Source organism: Molothrus aeneus, chromosome 7 (assembly GCF_037042795.1).
Source record: "Molothrus aeneus isolate 106 chromosome 7, BPBGC_Maene_1.0, whole genome shotgun sequence".
Classification (NCBI taxonomy): Eukaryota; Metazoa; Chordata; class Aves; order Passeriformes; family Icteridae; genus Molothrus; species Molothrus aeneus.
In genome coordinates this window covers 5,551,210-5,570,311 of record NC_089652.1, presented here as the reverse complement: position 1 = coordinate 5,570,311, position 19,102 = coordinate 5,551,210, and the positions used below count along the sequence as shown (strand labels likewise).

Here is a 19,102-nt window from a genome sequence, read left to right as displayed (position 1 = left end):
AGTTTACCTTCTTTGTTTGCAAGCCAAAATTTCTCTTTAGCCTGAATGGTTCCTGTCCCTTTCTGGTAAGTTCCCTCTCCTGATTGCAATGATTCCTCAAACAAAACTGCTCCTGCAGTCACATTGGCTGGCTGGCAAGCTCAGCCTCTCTCAACTCATTTGGAACTTGTTGGACAATTTCAGCTGGTGCTGGCAAGGGAGCAGTGGTGAGAAATACAGGTGGTTCCTCCACACAGAGTGATGGCTGTTGACAGAGTATGGAGCAGGGACTCAGCATAACACCATCACTGGGGTAAAGGCAGTGAACTTAGCCCTTCTCCACAATCAGGGACAGCAAATAGTTGGCTGGTTGTGTATTATACTGCCTGTTGGCCCAGTCTAGCAGAACTGGAAGAATGCTTGGGACAAAATGCTGGCTGGAAGGGATAGGGATAGGGCTTGCTGGAGTATACAGGATGGATGAATTAAGCAGTTTAAGCCCTTATTTACAGGAAACAAAGCCCTGATCATTTGTGGAACACTTAGTTATAGAGGGTGGTTATGATTTGAATATGTGCAGGGATACTGATATATCCCAGGAAAGGGAGAAACAGATCATCAGGGAAAACCTGAATCAGTTCAGTTCTTCTCTGTGCCATATGAGCAGCAGAATGCATGCATGTCCTTCAGCTCTCTCCAGCCCTCAGCCCAGGACACAAATGATGCATAGGTCTCCTGCTGGCCCTGCTGCGCAGGGGCGCATTTCACCCAGTGAGATGGAGAGATAATTGAGATGATTGGTTCTTTATATATCTGCTAGCTGGGTCCATGGGCCATGAGACTCACGAACTGTCAGACTTCTGAGTGCAAATCAGCCTTTAGGCACTTGATCAAAGGCACTCTCTCAACTTTTCACCTTGCTTTGGCTCTATTTTAAGCTACAGGCCCGGAGTGCAGAGGTCTTGCCATGACCCATAAGTCAGCATTTTCAGAGCAGATGAATCCCTGTGGCCATAGTTAAGAAGTGCTGCTGATCCATCATTGAGAGATGTGCTCAGAAAGTGCCAGGAAGGCTTTCCTTCTGTTTGCCCAATTGTGTCTAGCCAGAAGCTGTCTGAGAGCCAGATCTGAATACACATCTGATGTGTGGTTCTGTAACTGATGTGACATGTGTCTCATATAGTACTGGGGTACATTTTTAAACAAACATCATATTGAAAGAAAGCACAAGCATGAAAATCCAAAGGCATTTGCTTTCATATTTCAGTGTACGTTGGTTTACTTGGACAGATAAGCAGATGGGAGGGGGAAAGACAGAAATCAGTTTGACTATTGAAGATGCCCTTCTGAAGGTGACCTACCAGTTGTGTGGGGTTGGCTGGTGCTGTCATCATTGGTGGGTTGAAATACCTCAGGATTTCAGCCTGTGCCTGTGCTGGCTGGATCTGGGATTTCTGCATCAAAGGCTGGAGTGGTGAGCTGTGGGAAGGTGGGTTCCCATCTTCTTGTGGCCAGTTCAGTAGAAATACTGAACATCACTCAATAGACCCTAGGACAGGCTGTCCAAAGACCAGGCCTAGTCCAAGCAAGCATGGAGTTCTTTAAATTTTTCAGGGAAAAGCCACCTCTCATACCTCACAGTATAGAACTTTCCCCTTTGTATCTCACCACCACTTTGTGAGGTAGAAAAAGAGCAGCACGATATATTTACAGATGCTGTGTGAACATACTAAGAGATTGACAGGGTTTATTTTCTCACATTTCAATACACGTGTCTGAAGAAGGAGTCACTGTAGGAGGCAAATTACCCTGGTTTCCTTGTCCTGCACCCCCAACTGAGTGTGTATATGGTATATAGTAAGTTACCTCCAATTCCTTTTAGGTTAGGATTTTAAACAAGAAGATCGATTTTAGCGATATTCAGTCCCGGTGTGGTTCCAGAGATAACATCAAACATTCTGCAGGGGGAGGAAATGTAAGTAGTATGGACACCCTGGGAACAGGCACTTCCACTGTGGTGAAGCACCTCACACAGGCAGAAGCCTCTGTCTCCCTTCCTCTGAGCATTGCTTTCCTTCTTGCTGCTGTTTCACATGTGAGTTTGTCTGGTAGTCGAGTGAGCCCTGTGTTTGCAGTGGTGGCCTCCTGATCTTTCCCCAGAGAGCACAACACATTTTCAGAACTTGGACAGGGAAGGGAAATTATAAAAGAAGGGTTATCATCTCTAAATGATAAAATAAGGGTTATCTCTAAATGCCCAAGTCAAAGTGCAGTCTGAGCCAAAATGGTTCAGTGCCTTTCTTTCATGGGAGGAGCCCAAGAAAGTAGTTTCCAGAAGAGACTGCAGCTTGCAGTGAGACTCCAGCCTCCCCACTGGGCATTTTCTGTGCACCAGTCCTTCCTCAGCTAACCTTTCAGTTATGTGCATTCAGCAGAGGGGAAGAAGAAAAATAAAACAGGAGGACAAAGAAAGCTCAGAGAAGAGGGTGTGATCAGCCAGCATGCTGAGTGCTGATGTCACAGCATTATTCCAGTATAAGAAACTGAGGTGGCCCAGGGTTTGACCAGACACCTGCTGGTTTTATTGGGCACACTGGAGTAGCTTAAGGTGGATATGACTGTCCTGATGGAAATGATCAGATGGAAGAGCTGATGGTGTGGGCACCTCTGATCCAGGCAGGGTCAATACAGCAGCCAGTGCTGCCTAAGCCACTGGGGGTGTGGTGAGCAAGCCAGTGGCATTGCAGTTACCCTGGAGCTCCTGGATGGCTGTGACTTCTTGGGGCCTGCCAGCTCTGTGCCTGTGGGCCACATCTTGGAGCTATTTGGGAGTGTCACTCTGTGGCTGTTCCCAAGCTGGGCTCAGCACAGCCATGGCAAGGTGGCAGCAGGAGGAGGGAGGGTGCCTGACCTGCTGCTCTGCAGTGAGCACTGAGCCAGCTGGCTGAACCTCAGCCTGCTCAGGTACAGCTGCAGGAGGCACATGTGTAGATTACTCAGACTCTGCATAGTGGATTGACAGGAAATGGATACCATATATAGATACAGAAAAATACAAAACAGATGGTAGAGAAAAAAGCAGTCACCAAAATATCCTAGTTGCCAGGATGCATAATCGAGACAGAAGTAAATTGAATGGGTCCTGCTGTGTGCAGGGCTTTGGAGCACCCACTCTGAAAGGAGGAGGCTCAGAAACATTTTAGAAAGAACCCACAAGCTGATCTCCTTTATCCTCCTCTTCATTTTGCTAATAGTAAAGCTTAACCCAGCTTTGTCATCTCCCTGTGTGGGAGGTTTCCTCTTTTGTGGCATGCTCTGTTTTCTACTAACCATTTCTCCTTTTGCAGTGGTTTATAGAAGCATCTCACTCTTTCTCTGAAGGGCTTGGCTTTTAACATGTTTTTTTTATTTTATTATTTTCATTCTTGTAATTTTTGTATGTGTGCACTTTTGACAGGTACAAATTGTAACCAAGAAGATTGACTTGAGTCATGTGACTTCCAAGTGTGGCTCACTCAAGAATATCCACCACAAACCAGGTACTGTAGGAATTTATGGGTTGTGGGACAAAGCAAGAACCCAATACTGTTATTTGAGCTCAGAATCATGGATGATACTGTTCTCTTTTACAGTCAAAGAGAAAAGAAATACTCTTTAGTAATAAAAATACATTAAATTACTTGACTAAATATATAAAGGCATAAAGGTATGAGACCACCTAGTTTTGGGAGGTGATAAAAAAATACTGCCAAAGGATGTTTCTCTGGCATAAAATTGAATTATAGGCTGAAGTCAGTGAAAAACTTAAGCATGTGCTTAAACCCATGAGAACCAGTAGGACTGCAGCACCTGCTTACAGTTTAAATATATGTTGAAGATTTTATATTTTACTGAACATGCAGAGCATTATTCTGTGCTTCTCCAAAACCATTAGATCTCAACTAAAAAGGAGGTAATGTGAGTGCATTCGTGCTTCAGGTCACACTTTCTCCTGCACCATTTCAATTTCTTAATGTATGTTTCCTTTTCCTCTGTAGGAGGTGGGCGTGTGAAAATTGAGAGTGTGAAACTGGATTTCAAAGAAAAAGCTCAGGCTAAAGTTGGTTCACTGGAAAATGCCCACCATGTACCTGGTGGTGGTAACGTCAAGGTAAAGGAACAGCTGTCAGTAAAGGCTCCCACTGTGCCCCTGGCCCAGTGAAATTACTAGGGCTGTAAATTCAGTGATGGCTCTGAATTGAGTAGGAAACATCCTGTCTGTCCTCCTTCAAGCACACTCATATACCAATTTGTTCCCTTGGAAATTTGGAATGACCCGTCTTGCATCTGCATCTAAGCTGAGAGTGAAATGTCATGTAGTTTGTGCACTGTCTTTTCCCCCTAAAGACAAACCTTGTTTGGGACTGAGGGACAGGTATGATCTGAGAGGAGGACTCCATTGTGAAACAGGAGGAAAACATCCTGAAAGTAAAATCCCTCCCACAAACATTTGAAAATACAGATTTTGAAAACAAATCATACTTCCCATACAATGCTTATGAAATTTGTACACCTAGGAACTTCTCTTGAAAGCATCTATCAGAGGCAGAAATGGTAAGAGAATGTAACATAGTGCACCAGTAGCTATTAAACAAGGTGAAAATACAATTTTCTAAGGAGCAAAGAAGCTTTGATCCTTCTAATAGTTTTTAAAAGTAAGCAAAATGCTGCCCAAATGATGATCTATAACGACACAATTTAGTGAGCATATAATGTGTGAAATTCTTTCTTTTCCTGGAGCAGATTGACAGCCAGAAGCTGAACTTCAGAGAGCACGCCAAGGCCCGTGTTGACCACGGGGCTGAGATCATCACGCAGTCACCAGGCAGGTCCAGCATGGCCTCGCCACGCAGACTCAGCAACGTCTCATCCTCTGGAAGCATCAACCTGCTTGAATCACCCCAGCTTGCTACCCTTGCTGAAGATGTCACAGCAGCCCTTGCCAAGCAGGGGTTATGAATTTGCTCATTTTGCATTGTATGAAGTAATAATATTTAGGCATGAGCTCTTGGCAGGAATGGGCTCAGAGCAGGTGTCACGTTCATTCTTTACCATGTCTAAAACTAAGTTACATCCCAAGACTTGTAGTTACCATACAGTTTAAAAGAAAAAAAACAGAAAAAAATAAATTCCATAGATGCAGAAATTGGCCTGACCTCCATTTACAACAGGAAGACACTGGCTTTATATGGGTATACAGCGGTATGTTACATTGGACAATTATTGTTGCTCTGCTCTGTCTTGCATGGAGTACTGTAGTATGATAAAAATGCATTTTTACCTTTCATGTGCCTGAAGGCCATCCACCTCTTTCTGAAGAGCCTTGTTAATATCCCAAGTTGCTCATTTCACAGTTCTTTTGATCGATGGGGAAATAAAAAAGAAAAGTTGCCCATTGTAAGTTATTACAGGTTAAATTAACAGTCTGCTTACCAGAAGGAAGGGCATATAGGGAAATTCAACTTTAATTAAAAAAAAATATGTTACTTTGTATAAATGAGTAGAACAAAAGTTGAATTAAGTTATTAACATTTTTTGAACCTGGTTAATTATGTCAGTGTATAGCTGAAAAGCCAATAAATTATTTAAATAATAACTAAAAATACTAGCTGAAAACATTTGAATCGTGCTTTGGGAAGTGACATAAAAAAGCTGCTGAAAGCGAGCACTCATACCCCAACAGACTTGTGTCTGATTAGAAAAGTTGGTTAAGCAGCTAGATTTGTGTGCATACCACCAGTTCCACATTCTTTCCATCTGTTTGATACAGTATTATAGATATATATATTTCTCTGTGGCCATTTGTGATATGCCCTCCTCATATACTTGAATATTCTACTTCTTTATTCACAGTATCTGTGTCTCTTGCACCCTTTGGTGTTGCAATTTTAGGTATGTAAAAGTAGATGTTAGCAGGGGGTTTTTTCCCTATTCATAAGAATACATTTAAAAAAGAAGAAAATTGTAGCATGAAGTTGCTTTCTGTAACAACTAAAAGCCGTGACCCTGTTTTAGTGACAGATGCAAGTCTATTCTGTGATGCTAGAAAAAGGATTCCTTCCTTCTTCCCTTCCTTTCTTCACAAAGAAATGATTTTTGTGGGGTCCAGATGTTTGTAAAAGAGTCTCCAAAGAAGGCTGAGTTTGGACTATGGATTTTTTAAAAATCCACAATAGTTTGGTTCTTTCTTTCGTTCTTTCCTTTCTCTCTTTCTTTCTCTCTCTTTCTCTCTCTCTCTCTTTCCTTTCTTTCTTTCCTTTCTCTTTCCCTCCCTTCCTTCCTCATTTTTTCTTCATTCCCATAGTAACAATGAATGTTTGATTTATTGTTTTTCTTTTGCTAAAGTTGAAACACAGAAAAAATATTAAGATGTTGTTTCCACTCCTTTAGTGATGTCTCACATGTACACTCAGGCACTCAGATAACAGTGATAATCATAGCAGAGATGCCTGTAAATTACAATACATGAATAAATAAAAATCAGCTCCCTAGACTGGTTGTCATAGTGATTCATCAATTAAATAGGGCATCTTAAAATCTGAGCAAAGTGGGATTATGTTGACTATAAAAAGTGTAAGAAAAAACGTGCATGAAAGATAAAAGGCAGATGCACAACCAACAGATCTAGTGGAGTTACCTGAGAGAACACTGGTGATGGGGATGATCCTCAGCCGCAGATCATCACCTGCTGGTGCCCTATGTACATGAGACATTAAGGAATGAGCAGTTTACATTCTTGCAGATTGTTTTATCTTTTCCTTTTGAAACCTCCTAACTGAACTTTGCACTGTCAGTTGAGCTATACTTGATGTATGTATTAGGTTAATGATGTGGTTTGGAAACTTCCAATCTGTTCTTTTTCCTTCTTAATTTTCGTGTGTGTGTGTGTGTGTGTGTTGGGGTTTGGTCTGAAAAGACTCACAGAGATTTTTATGTCTGTGGAGATTCTACAAATTAATGGCACAGGATTCCCCATCATTACATTCAGGTAGTAATGCAGTTACTGGTCAGTAAATATTCAGTGGACCAAAGTGGGGTTTTGGCTAAACTGCCACAGCAGTACAAACACAAAACAGAGTCGTTACATCTCTCAAACGTCTACTAAATATGAACTTCTGACAGCCCCACACATGACATTTCAGCTCTGCAAAAAGCTTTTTCACACAATAAAGTACCTAACACTGTTTGTAAGTCAGTTGTTTCATATAAAGGACAGTGAGTTTAGAACCATCCCAAGTGCAATTGGAGGATTCTGATTTCTGCCTTGTATTTGTTACACTTCTGCTTAAAGTAATCCTAAGAATTCACATGGAAACAGTGTCAAGTGAGGTGCAATAAAATCTTCTTCCCATTTTTTCAGAAAAACAACAGACAGAAAGGAAAACTGACAGTATTTGTATCACTTTGCTCTGATTATGCTATTGAGGAATATAAATTAGCTTTGCAGTGGTTTTTGTTTCTATTCCTTTTGCCAGTGTAGGAGAAGAACTATGGTACTACTGAACCTCTGCTCTCTGAACCCGAGCAGCATCTCATGGGAACAGTGTTAACCTGAGACTCAAGTGTTTTTATTCTGCTTTTAAAATTGGCATACTCTAGAAAATAAGGCTTAGTTAATCCACCTATGAGTCCAAAGTTAGAGTGTGTAACACACCAAGTCATTTATTTCATGCATTAAAATGAGCTTTCTTGTTTTGACTGAAGCAAAGACCTTTGTAATCATTATCATCCTTCCATAGAAAGAATCCTAGAATGCTGTGGAGTTAGATGAAAAGAAATTAAGAGGTTTGTGCTTTTGAATAATAATTAAAAAAAAAAAGTTATGTTACATGACTCTAGATGTTCACTGAAAAGCTCATATTAATCTTAACTTTCTCAAGAAGAGTGTTCGTTTCAAAAACAACAGTTTGTAAATATGTAATGCCCACTAAAGAGGATAGAGCCAGCTTCCTGGAAACTGCATCTGTTGTGTTTCTTTTCCACAGGCATGTTGAGCCAGCAGGTTTGTTGGGTGCCTGAGACCCAATTGTGTAACAAAGCAGAGGTAATCCAGACAAAAGGAATGGTGAAACCTTGTTTGGGTACCTAGGGGAGCACCCCAAATTTAACATCCATCGGGTTGTAGAGATGAAAGAGTGCTTCTGCCTCATCTGCAGAGTTCTGTTTCTATGTAACCACAAGCTGAAACAAATCAAAGTTGAGCAAACCTCTGTCCAGCAAGAGTAAAGGAAAAACTAAACCTGATGAGGAAAATTATGAGCCCATGAGGGCAATATATATTTTCACTGTACAGCAGTAAATGGAATTAATTATTCAGTCCTCTGCTATGGTACAGTAGTAACCTCATCATGACTGCTCACACATCTAAGTTTGCCTAAATACACGACTCAAAGGGAGTCAAAAGGCAGCCTGTGTTGGCTACCACATGAGCAGAAGTTTTTTCCATGCTGGAATAAATACTGTTTGAAACCCAAGTATATGTCCCTTCAAAGGCAAATGCCTTGAAGAGTAGATCACATTAGCTGTGAAAATCAATGCTGGTAGATTTCTAGCCTAGGTGTCTGTGAGTTCACTCAGATAGTCAGATTGCTAAAGCAACTCCCTCTGCAACTCCAGCAATTCCCACTGCAGGAAGGTAAATTAGTTTCACACTGGGAAAACTCAAGTGTATAAAAGCCACTTCAACTTTAGCAAAGAGAAAAAGCCAACAAGTAAACATGCTGTATGCTGGGATATCAAGGAATACAGTCTGCTGTTACAAACCTGTGTTTTTTCTGATAATTCTAGAGCCTGTTACCATAAAAGAGGCATTTCTTGAATGGCTGGTGGTAGGTAGTTCATGTTTTTCAATCCGATTTGCAATTGTATTTGTTGCTGTATAGTGATTGTTTTGCAAAATAAACTCGCTTGTCATCTAATCACATGTGTTACCTTCCTGTGTTTGTGATCCAGTTCCTCCTGAATCCAAGCCCTGCACAGCCAGCACCTGCTGGTACTGCCCTCAGTCTGCCCAGGAGCAGTCACGGCAGATCCAGTTGTATTGTTCAGCCAATCCCTCTTGCTTTTATACAAAAGGATCAGGTTTTATGGCTTGCATCCTCTTCTGCGGGTCAGTATCTCCCTGCTGGGTACAAATTTCTTCTCTGAGAGGGTGATTAGACATTGGAACTGGCTGCCAGGGAGGTGGTGGAGTCACTGTCCCCGAAGGTGTTTAAGGACAGCCTGGATGTAGCACTTGGTGCCACAGCCTGGTTGACAAGGCAGTGTAGGTTCATAGTGTTGGTTGGACTCAGTAATCTCAGACGTCTCGAGATGATCTCCCAACCAAACTGGACTTGTGATTCTGTGGTCAGGACCTGTGGACCTGTGATCCAGGTCCCTGGATCAGGGATCCCTGAGGGCCTTTGTACACCAGGGAAATGGCGGCCCCAGGCTGCCAATGTGGCCCAGCCACACACCGGCCCTCAGGGCCTTTGTACATGAGGGAAATGGCGGCCCCAGGCTGCCAATGTGGCACTGCCACACACTGGCCCTCAGGGCCCTTGTACACCAGGGAAATGGCAGCCCCAGGCTACCAATGTGGCCCAGCCACACACCGGCCCTCAGGGCTGTTGTACACCAGGGAAATGGCTGCCAATGTGGCCCAGCCACACACCGGCCCTCAGGGCCTTTGTACATGAGGGAAATGGCGGCCCCAGGCTGCCAATGTGGCCCAGCCACACACCGGCCCTCAGGGCCCTTGTACACCAGGGAAATGATGGCCCCAGGCTGCCAATGTGGCCCAGCCACACACTGGCCCTCAGGGCCCTTGTACACCAGGGAAATGATGGCCCCAGGCTGCCAATGTGGCCCAGCCACACACTGGCCCTCAGGGCCCTTGCACACCAGGGAAATGGCGGCCCTGGGTCGCCAGTGTGGTGCGGCCTCCTCTGCCCACCCACCCTGCCGATCCCCTCAGCCAGCTGGATCTCAGCAGGAGCGTGTGGACAGTGCCAGGGTGGTGAAGGTGACAGAAGTTGGGGCTTGGGGGTGAGCTTTTGGATCTGTTTTGGAAACTAACCGGAAACAGCACAGGGGTGCTGAGGGGTGCTTGGAGTTTGTCATCACGGATCCGCAGTGGATGCTCAGCCCCAGCCTGAACTCAGGCTGAGGGGAGTGCGGCTCTGTGCTCTGGGTGGAACAGAGAAATCATAGATTGGTTTGGAAGGGACCTTGCCCCTGATAAGTCACAGCTGTACTAATTCCCAAAGAAGAGCAGCCTTGCCCTTAATGGGTTGCAGCTGTGACTAATAAAGATAAGTGTGATAAAAAGGTGGGTTGGCAGGTCAGAGAGTGCCTTGACAAATGAAACAAGGGAGAGAGTTGCTGCTGTAGAAGATGTGCTGTGAGGTCAGCCTGGGTCTGATGAAGTTAGAGCTGCTGTTGGAGCCTGCAGTCACAGCTGAGCCAGGTAAAAGCCTGTGGTCAGAGGCAGCAGGGAAATACTTGCAGTCATATTCCAGCAGGAATAGCCAGCAGTCAGGGTCTGTCAGAGAAGCTAACAGCAGGAGTTTGCTGTTGTCAGAGTAAGCATGGCTAAGCTGTAAAGGAAAGTTAACCAGAACCCTTTTCAGGTTGTTAATGAGAGTCTGTGTCTTGGCTTATTTCTACCCCTAATGAGAGGTCTACTGCAACACTGAGTGTCTCCTTAGCACAGGGGTGTGGTGTAGGAGGGAAATACAACTGAGTAGAGTGCCTTAAGTATCCCAAGCCTTCAGCAAGCTGGACTTCACACACAATGCTGCAATGTTCTTAAGTAAATGCTGTCAAATGACCTGGAGGAATGATAAAATGCCATTAATTATCCAATAGAAGCACCCTCCTAAGCATGCTTAGGTACAAGGCAGAGCTAATGCATCCTCTATCTCTGGAAAGGGAGAGGATTAAGAAGCTAAGTACAAAAGGGCAAATAATGATTTAAGCATTCATAGCTAGAACAATGGTTGAGGACAACTGGTAAGAATCTGTTGCTCCCTTTCAAAGTGACCAAGGAACAGATGATATTTCTGTGATTGTTGAGTCTTATTAACAGCATGTGGAAGGTGATCTATTTCATAATTTTAATAGTAGATTGTGGTGCTGGAGTGTAGGCACACAGTTTGTGGTAATTGGGAGTGGGGCTGTGGCTAAGCCTCATCCCTAATGGGCTACAGCTGAGAGAAGCAGGTGAGCAGCATTGAAGGTAATGAGACATGGTGCACTGACCAACCACCAAAGGGAACAGAGGGCACACAGGTGCAGGGCATCAACAGGAGGGGATAAAAGGCTGGGCTGAAGAACAAGAAGGGCAGTTGCCTGGAGCCTTCTGAAGTGGTAAGATGTTACTATGTGTGGGTCGAACTTTTCTGAAATTGTGTGGTGATACTCTGTGTATTGTGGTTGTATCAACTGTGACCTGTGCTGAGACATTGGAGCATTGAGATGAGTAAAACTTGTGAACAGAATCTTGATTACCTACTTGTTATTGGAAGGGGGGAATCCTGCTACAGTGTTTGTTAGAGGTACAGAGCATCTGTCCCTCCTGTGCCTGTCTTAGCTCATGGGGTGTTCCTTGCCTTGTACAGGAGGAGGGCAGAAGGTGAGATGTTGATAAGAGGCAGAAGGCCTTCCACCTAGAGGTATTTGGCTATGCAGAAGTCCTAGTTGCTGGGATTAAAAAACAGTGTGGCCCTGGTAGAGGGATTCCCAAACCTGGTTTTGTGTGAGCACTCTTGCTCTGGACAGAGAAGCATGCTGGGGAGGAAGTGCTCAGCTCTCTCTGAGGAACAGAGAGGAAGGCATGTTTGGTGACTCAGTGGCTCAAGAGATCCACACTTCCTTCTCTAGAAAGAAGGTAAAAAAGGTTGGGTGGGGCAGGGTTTGAGGGGAGGAGGTTTGTTGCCTTTTTTCCCCAAAAGAAGCAAAGGTTTTTCACCTACTACTTGAGCATGGTGAGTCCTCAGCAAGGGATGATAATCTGACTGTGAAAGCTGAGGGTTTTTTTTTTTTTTTCTTTTCCCCCAATCTTGTCCAGATAATCCCCCTAGGTCATCTCCAGGTTTTTGTTTCTTCCCATCCTGTCCTATCTAGCTGTGCCTGTAGTGCATGTAACTGCAGTTAAATATCTATGTGAATCTGTTCTGTTGCTTGAACATTATGCAAAGGCAGTAATTTACTGCATGAGGTGTGGAGGGCCTGTGTTTCTTGCTCTGTTTAGAGATAGAATTCTCAGATGCATGAGTGCTGTGCTACTCTACTGGTCCTGCCTAAATGTGGCTGAGGGGTTAAATATCTAACTGCTCTTGTGGAATCTGATCCAGCTGAACTGCAGTCCACTCCTGCCTGAATTCATGCAGCAACAGCAGCTAGACTTGTCTTTTTAGGGGATCCTTGCAGTTTTAGGGATTATTTATCCTTGTCTCTGAGCACAGTTGTGTTGTGTTTGAGCAGGGCGAACTAGAAGACCTGTGAAGGAGACTTCAGAAGAACCTTAGTTGAAATGTTTTCATGCTGTTTAACAGCAAAACAGGGCTTTCCTAGGCTTCTCTCAATTTTTACATTCCTTCTCCCTGACAGACCCATATGGGAAAGGATCAAACTAGTGACATCCATCAGTGTTGATCTTCTATGACTGGTTGTCCCTAGAGAGAAAGGGTTTTCCTTCATGATGGGTCTGTTCAGCCAGGACAGAAGCCTGCTGACAGCCAGTGGAAGAGTAAGATCTTGAGGGTGTGGGCAAATGTTTTTTTTCCCTGCTCTGGAATCTGCATTTAGGAGCTGTTTGCAGCTTTGCTCTTGGAAAGGCTGCTGCACAACAGAGTGGCTTGACATACTCTTGAGAGCCTGGATTCTGCACAGAGTTCAGATAAATAAGATGTGAATTCTTAGGAGTGTGTACAGCAGGGATTGATTAAGAGTGGGAACTTGGAGAGCATAACCATGGAAACAAGTGCAAGGCAGTGAGTTTGAGCAGCTCCCTGCTCTGAGCGCTCCTGTGTGAGGTGGGGGCTTCATGCTCAGGTTCTGCTCTGTGTTCCCACTCTGTGCTATCCTGCCAGCCCTGACTGTTTCTGGATCAAGACTAAATCCTGCTTTGCTGTAAACAACTGTTTGGTGAATAAAGGAGTGATCAAGCAGAATCCTGTGATCTGGAGGCATGTCAGACTCCTCCTGCCTGCAGTGAGAGAGGAAATGGCTGGTTAGTGTCATGGGCATCTTCTGTGCCTGAGCAGCTGGCATGGGCTAGGAATTGTTGGAGTAATGCAGAGCTTTCTCCACTTTTTCCTCACCTGCTTTGACTTTTTGCAGTAATCCTGATCATTTTGCAGTGACTTTTTGCAGTAGTCTTGATCTTTTTGCAGGCAGACCGACCTGTGTTTCTGTGCCAGCCCAAGATGCCAGTGTAGACTAGAGAGCAGAGCACAGGTGAATTTTCAGGCCACTTTGCTGTTGTCCTCCTGTAATGGCCTCTCTGAAGACTACTTTTTTCCTCTCTAACCCCACTGTAAGGGAAGACAGAGGACTCATTTGCAGGACTTTCCCTTTGTAGCATCCACTGTAGTGTTAGTATTCAAGTGTGGTGAAATGCTAACTGCAAATCTGAGAGCCTCTGCTGCCAGCAGAAATTCAGTACAGAGATAAATAAAATCTTCCAGATGGTAAAATTTCTTCTTCTTTTACATGTGCAATTAATTTTACTCACAGAGATACAGCTTTGTTGTGGTAGGCATTGTCTTCAAAACAAGGTGAGAACAAAGCTTGACTCTAGCCACTGTCAAACTTAATGTAAACTACCTTTGCCACCTCCTGGGTTTAGTGCTGGTCATGGCCTGTCTGGATTTGAGATCTGCATCTTTTTCATGCCTGCAGTTCTTATGACAGAGCCAGCTGTTGATAATGTTTCCTTTCCATCTGATTTATTTTGCATCAGAACTTTAAATCTCTGTACAAAGAAAGGGATTTGTGTCTTTTGTGACTGGATGTTGTTGGAGAGCAACATGCTGCACTCAAATGGCAAGCTTGACTGGAACTGCAGTTTGCAGTTCTATTTCCAATTACTACAAAGTAATCATAAACAAAATTCCAAGTAGTGATTTAGTTTCCTCTCTCTGCTGGGCTATGTGACCCCACTTGCTATTGGTTTGTGGCAGGGCAAAGCACTGGCTATGCACGAAGGAAGAATAAGGAAAATAATCCTGAACTTCAAAGCTATTTTTTTTTCCTCTAAAGAGTCTTCATATAAGCAACAGAATGTCACTTTGTTTTCTGTGAAAACTGTTTGGGGTGAACTTGCATTGGTCTTGGATTTTATTCTGTTAATTATTTGTTGTAGTATACTATCCTCTTATATTCTTAGGTAGAGAAGGAGAGCTAATCTAGCAGTGCCTGAGAAATGCTTCTAGCAAACCTGACTCAAACAAGTACTTGTATTAGTCAAATCAGTCTGGTGTCTAATTGGAAACACCAGTAAATCTGCTTTGGCTCTTCCCATCCTCTCCACCTCAGCTCTTCTGTGTAAGAAAAATCTGTGGGATAACTACCCTGAAGTTCCTCTGTTTCCACCACCTGTTGGATTAGACCCTTTTCTGACCCAGAGATGGGGCAACTGAGAGAGTTTTAAAAACTTTTATTCTATTTTTAGTCTCATGTGAAAGGTGAGACAATACAGATGTTTTAGTTCATGCCATCACAATTAGAAGTCAACTATTTCCTAATTACAGTACATGATAAGCATTTCTTGGACTATCAGCTTTAGCCACGCCATGCTGTAAATGCCTTAAATCATCTAATCATCTGAAATTACCTCTCGTGGGTCATGATACAATGCACCTTTCATAGTTCTATTTCTCCAAAGTATCCAGTCTTATTTGTAAGGCCACCTTTCAAACTTGTTTCTAGTTCCATTTCTCTCTCGACAATGTCTCTCCTGTTCCATGGCATTTCTAAGTTGGCATTCCTTATCTCAAAGTTTGCATAGAGATGCACACACTATGTGAGCCTTCTGTCAGGCTTTGAGAACTCTCTACAAACCCATTTCCCGCAATCACCAATCTGCACTTTCATGGGGTGTTAGTGCCTTGCTTCCCTTCTCTGCCCATTTGGGAAGGAAGAAGAGAGGATAGGAAGGGAGGTAGAGGGAGGGAGTGTCTCTGAGGACTCGGCAGGCTCTGGGATGCTCCGGGAATGCCTCTCCGTGCCGGGGCTGCCCAAGTTCCCGGCGGCGCAGCCCTGTTGCTGCGGAGCGCGGTGCGGGAAGTTTGGCGGGCGGCGCCTCCTCCCGCCGCCCTCCCCCGGCACCGCCCGCTCCGGGCACCGGGAGCTGGCCACAGAGGGAGGTGCTGAAGGCTCGGAGGAAGCTGAAGGACGCGGACGTCTTCGCTCCCCCTAATTTCCTCCTCCCTGCCTTCTCTGCAGCCATCTTGCACCGGCGGGGCTGAGGGAGGGGGCGGGCTGCGGGCAATGGAGGGGAGAGGGTGAAGAGTTGCGGGAGCCGGAGGCGGCCATGGGAGACCCCGGCTGGCGCGTCTGCTGAGGCTGCGGCAGCTCTCACCGGCACCATGGTGAAAAGGAAAAGCTCCGAGGGCCAGGAGCAGGAGAGTGGCCGTGGCATCCCTCTGCCCATCCAGACCTTCCTGTGGAGGCAAACCAGGTAAGAGCAGGGCGCTTGGGATGCGGCTGCAACAGGGCACTGCGAGTGCGGAGGGGATGCGGGCCGCCCCAGTGGCGGGGAGGATGCAGTTAGTACTGCAGCTGCAATGTGAAGCCGTGAAAAAAAAACAACCCTGTTTTTTGGGTTTTTTTTAAACTCAGTATAGAGCAATTTGTGTGTATTGGCTGTGGGAAGAGGTCTCAAGGCAGCTAAACCTAGAGGCAGTCCCAGGCAGCTTCTTGCTTTGACTTTAAACCATCCATGTCTGTTTGTCCATGCACCTTTCCCTCCATCCCTGTCCTGTGCTCCCCATCCCCTCCATCCCCCATCTTTGAAGAGAACTCACGGAGCCCTTGTAGCAGAGGCAGCATCCGTCAGTGCTGCACCAGACCTGCAGCTGTGCTTCTGTCTGTATTTGCAGCTGTCCTGGAAGTGTAATCTGTGCTGAGAGAGGCCAGCATACAAACAGACATGTCCCCAAGTCTCCCCTCATTTCACAGGGCTGCAGAGTGAGGGACTGGAGATGAGTGAGGGGCTAGCTCAGTGTATGACTGGTGCTTTATGTTCCTTCTGAGTCCTGTCAGCCTCCTGTCCTAGCAGGATTCTAGATTGAAAACATTGTGGGGGAGGTTGGAAGATTTGAAGGTTGTGGCTCTAATTTAAGGCCTCGGTCACAAAATCCCCTTATGCCACAGCCAGTGTCCTTCAAAATAAAATTTAAAAAAAAGGAAAAACTGCAATAAGGTGACCTGATTATTTTTTTAATATTTACTCTGATCTCATTCTGGAGGAGAATGATAGAGGATGGGTGCTCTGTACATACAGCATACAGGCCTGCACTTCACCATGAGCCTTCCACATCAGCAGCTGTGCAGAAAAAAATATTTCATACGGAGCTGGCAAGTTGATCTCTGGCTTAAAATAGAGGCAAGGCAAATTTCAGTAATATTTAATAAATTTTATTCAGGATATGTTGAAAATCTTTCACTGAGGTAAAATGGCTGAAAATTGTCTGCTGGAAGATTTTATCCCTGGGAATGTGTGGGCTGAATTAAATGCCTCTTGGCATATCGGGGTGGGCACTTTTTCTTATGGAAAAGATAACAGCATTTATCTGATGTCATCAACAGGTATCTGAACCTAGTTTTGGCTTATGTTTTCCTTTACAATGAGTTTCTCAGCCTTTTGACAACATTCTGACTTGAGAAGAATCCTGAAAATAACTGAGAAAAATACATGTTGATGTACTAGGTCTGTAATGCTGCTTCTCCTTTCTTTCAGTGCATTTTTAAGACCTAAACTGGGGAAACAATATGAAGCTTCCTGTGTGGTATGTACATGTGTCTGGTTTTCAATGCTTGTTAGTCACTAACTTTTTCATGCAGTTCAATCTGACCACTGAGCACCCAGTTCTGGTGCTCAGCTTGCACCAGAACTGGGTTTAGTTCACTCAGCTTCATTTTGTACTTCTATCATGTGAAGGATTTGAAATTGTTCCCCTATAGAGAATGCATATCATGTCCATCTTTAGACAAAACAAAAATAATTTATTTGGATATTAGTAATAAATATTTCATTAGTAAAGCTGTAGCAATGAAATAAATAATGACGTAGACAAACTGAGCTATGACAGTCTCTGAGTCTAACCTTGCAGTTCATCCTGTGTGGATGTGCTTTTTGCATGAGACTGATGTAATTTCAATTTATGATTGCCAAAGGTGCTTCCAGCTTATAATATGGAAAATCTAAACAATATTAACAGGCTTTGAACAATACTTTTATCATTGTGCAACATGGGAAACACTTCTACTGGAAATTAGAGGGAGCATATCTTATCAGAATTATTAAGGAGAGGCTATTATGCAGATACAAATAACTCTTATTTCTAAATGTACTTCAAATAAAGCCTCAAGGTACTGCCAAAAAGGAGGAAAAGGGGAAGACATGAAGCAAGTTCAAATAAGATGGGTATCTAAAGAACTTGAGAATTCCTTGAATGGTTGCTGGTCTTTGGATTACTTAAAGTACATTAGTCAGCTGCAGCCAAACTTGACAGAGTGGAAAAATTTGGTCTGGACATGTATCTTAATAGTTTAAAGTTCTAAGGTCTCTCTGCAGCAGTTTTCTGACTTTCTTCTCACAAGGCATTATGCTGGAGAAGCTTTATCTGTTGCTGAGTCATTTTCTTCTAAGAAATCCATGAATTTTTCAGAGTTTTTGCTAGATACCAGATAGAGATAGAGGAGTGCTGGCTTAGTGTGTTGGTGAGTAAAATGTTGAATTCTAGCATATGCAGCATGCTATAAACCAGTGATGACTGGTTTTAATGCCCACTGACAGTGTCTGGAAAATGGAGCTTGTTGTTTTATGTCCTTCACCAGGAGCCATGACTTGGAGCACCTCTAACCTGGGGCTGTGGCTTCTTCTGTGGGCTCATACCTGTTATTATTGGGTAGAGGGGCAGAGCTCCCTGTGCTGCACCTCTCTGCCTGTAACTCCTTTTCCTTCCTGCTGTGCTGTTGGCATCAGGTCCCCGAGGAAAATTCCAAATCACCTTTCTTCTGGGAGCGCATACTGGAATTTACTGAGTGTAAAAAACAAACTACACCCAAAAAACCCCTCAACTGTGAGACAACATAAATCACATGCTTCAGCCAAGAGAAAGGGAGCTCTGATAGCAGGCATTTCATAAAGATCCAATAAATTTCCACCTCTTGGATGAAGAACTTGATTCTTCTCTGGTTCTTAACATAATCATTAAATTATGGTAGAAAATTTTCAAAGGTGGAACTTGGCTTTGAGGAACTTTTGGGTAAGAGGCTGAACTGACACATTTACTGCCTTCTGCTTCATCCATTTCCTCTGCCTACTGGTGTGCCCATACCAACACATTCTGTATTATCCAGTGGGGCAGCAGAGTGCTGCATGCATGGGTGAGACAGGGTTTCTGGAACTTGACAGGTATTTGATCTGCCTTCTGAAACCTCCTGCTCACCATCTAACACCCCTCTATTGACTAGTGTGCCTGAAATTCCTATACACCTCCTACAGGATCTATCCTTTGGTGATTCTCTAGCCAGAATTGCTGTAGGCATATCCATAGGCTGAGGCTTGAATTCTTCTGCTCTGGTTTGCATTGGCCAACTTGGAGCAACTCAAATGTTTTCTGGAGGATCCTGCAAATTCCAAGTTTCCTTCTTTTTCTGAGTTTTGTGCAGTTTTTTGGTGGGGGGTTTTTGTGGTTGGCTTGTTTGTTTGTTGGGTTTGGGTTTTTGTTTGTTTATCTTGTTTTTGAAAATGTAATTACATGTTTTGATATTATGGATAATTAAAGTATAGCTGTGGAACGAAGTTCAGAAAGAACCTTTATTTTTTGATCCAGCCAATGGACATGGCTGCAGAAAACTGAATTTCTGT

General features: G+C 44.0%; 2 protein-coding genes across 29 annotated transcripts in view; both read left to right on the top strand.

The window, feature by feature from the left end:
- The window catches only part of MAP2 (microtubule associated protein 2), a 222,712-nt gene extending 213,776 nt beyond the window's left edge, over positions 1-8,936 (top strand). For all 16 annotated transcript variants that reach the window (XM_066553195.1, XM_066553194.1, XM_066553197.1 and 13 more), the window contains 3 exons: positions 3,437-3,518; positions 4,017-4,129; positions 4,762-8,936. In XM_066553195.1, coding sequence (XP_066409292.1) covers positions 3,437-3,518; positions 4,017-4,129; positions 4,762-4,977 — 411 coding nt within the window. In that variant the 3' untranslated portion in view covers positions 4,978-8,936. The remainder of the gene's footprint in view (positions 1-3,436; positions 3,519-4,016; positions 4,130-4,761) is intronic.
- A 6,537-nt stretch (positions 8,937-15,473) lies between these two features.
- The window catches only part of UNC80 (unc-80 homolog, NALCN channel complex subunit), a 126,446-nt gene continuing 122,817 nt past the window's right edge, over positions 15,474-19,102 (top strand). For 7 of the 13 annotated variants that reach the window (XM_066553638.1, XM_066553629.1, XM_066553628.1 and 4 more), the window contains exons 1-2: positions 15,475-15,685; positions 16,967-17,015. In XM_066553638.1, coding sequence (XP_066409735.1) covers positions 15,594-15,685; positions 16,967-17,015 — 141 coding nt within the window. In that variant the 5' untranslated portion in view covers positions 15,475-15,593. Of the gene's footprint in view, positions 15,686-16,966; positions 17,016-19,102 lie in introns of all 13 variants that reach the window. The other 6 variants (XM_066553634.1, XM_066553633.1, XM_066553637.1 and 3 more) reach the window with 2 other exon arrangements.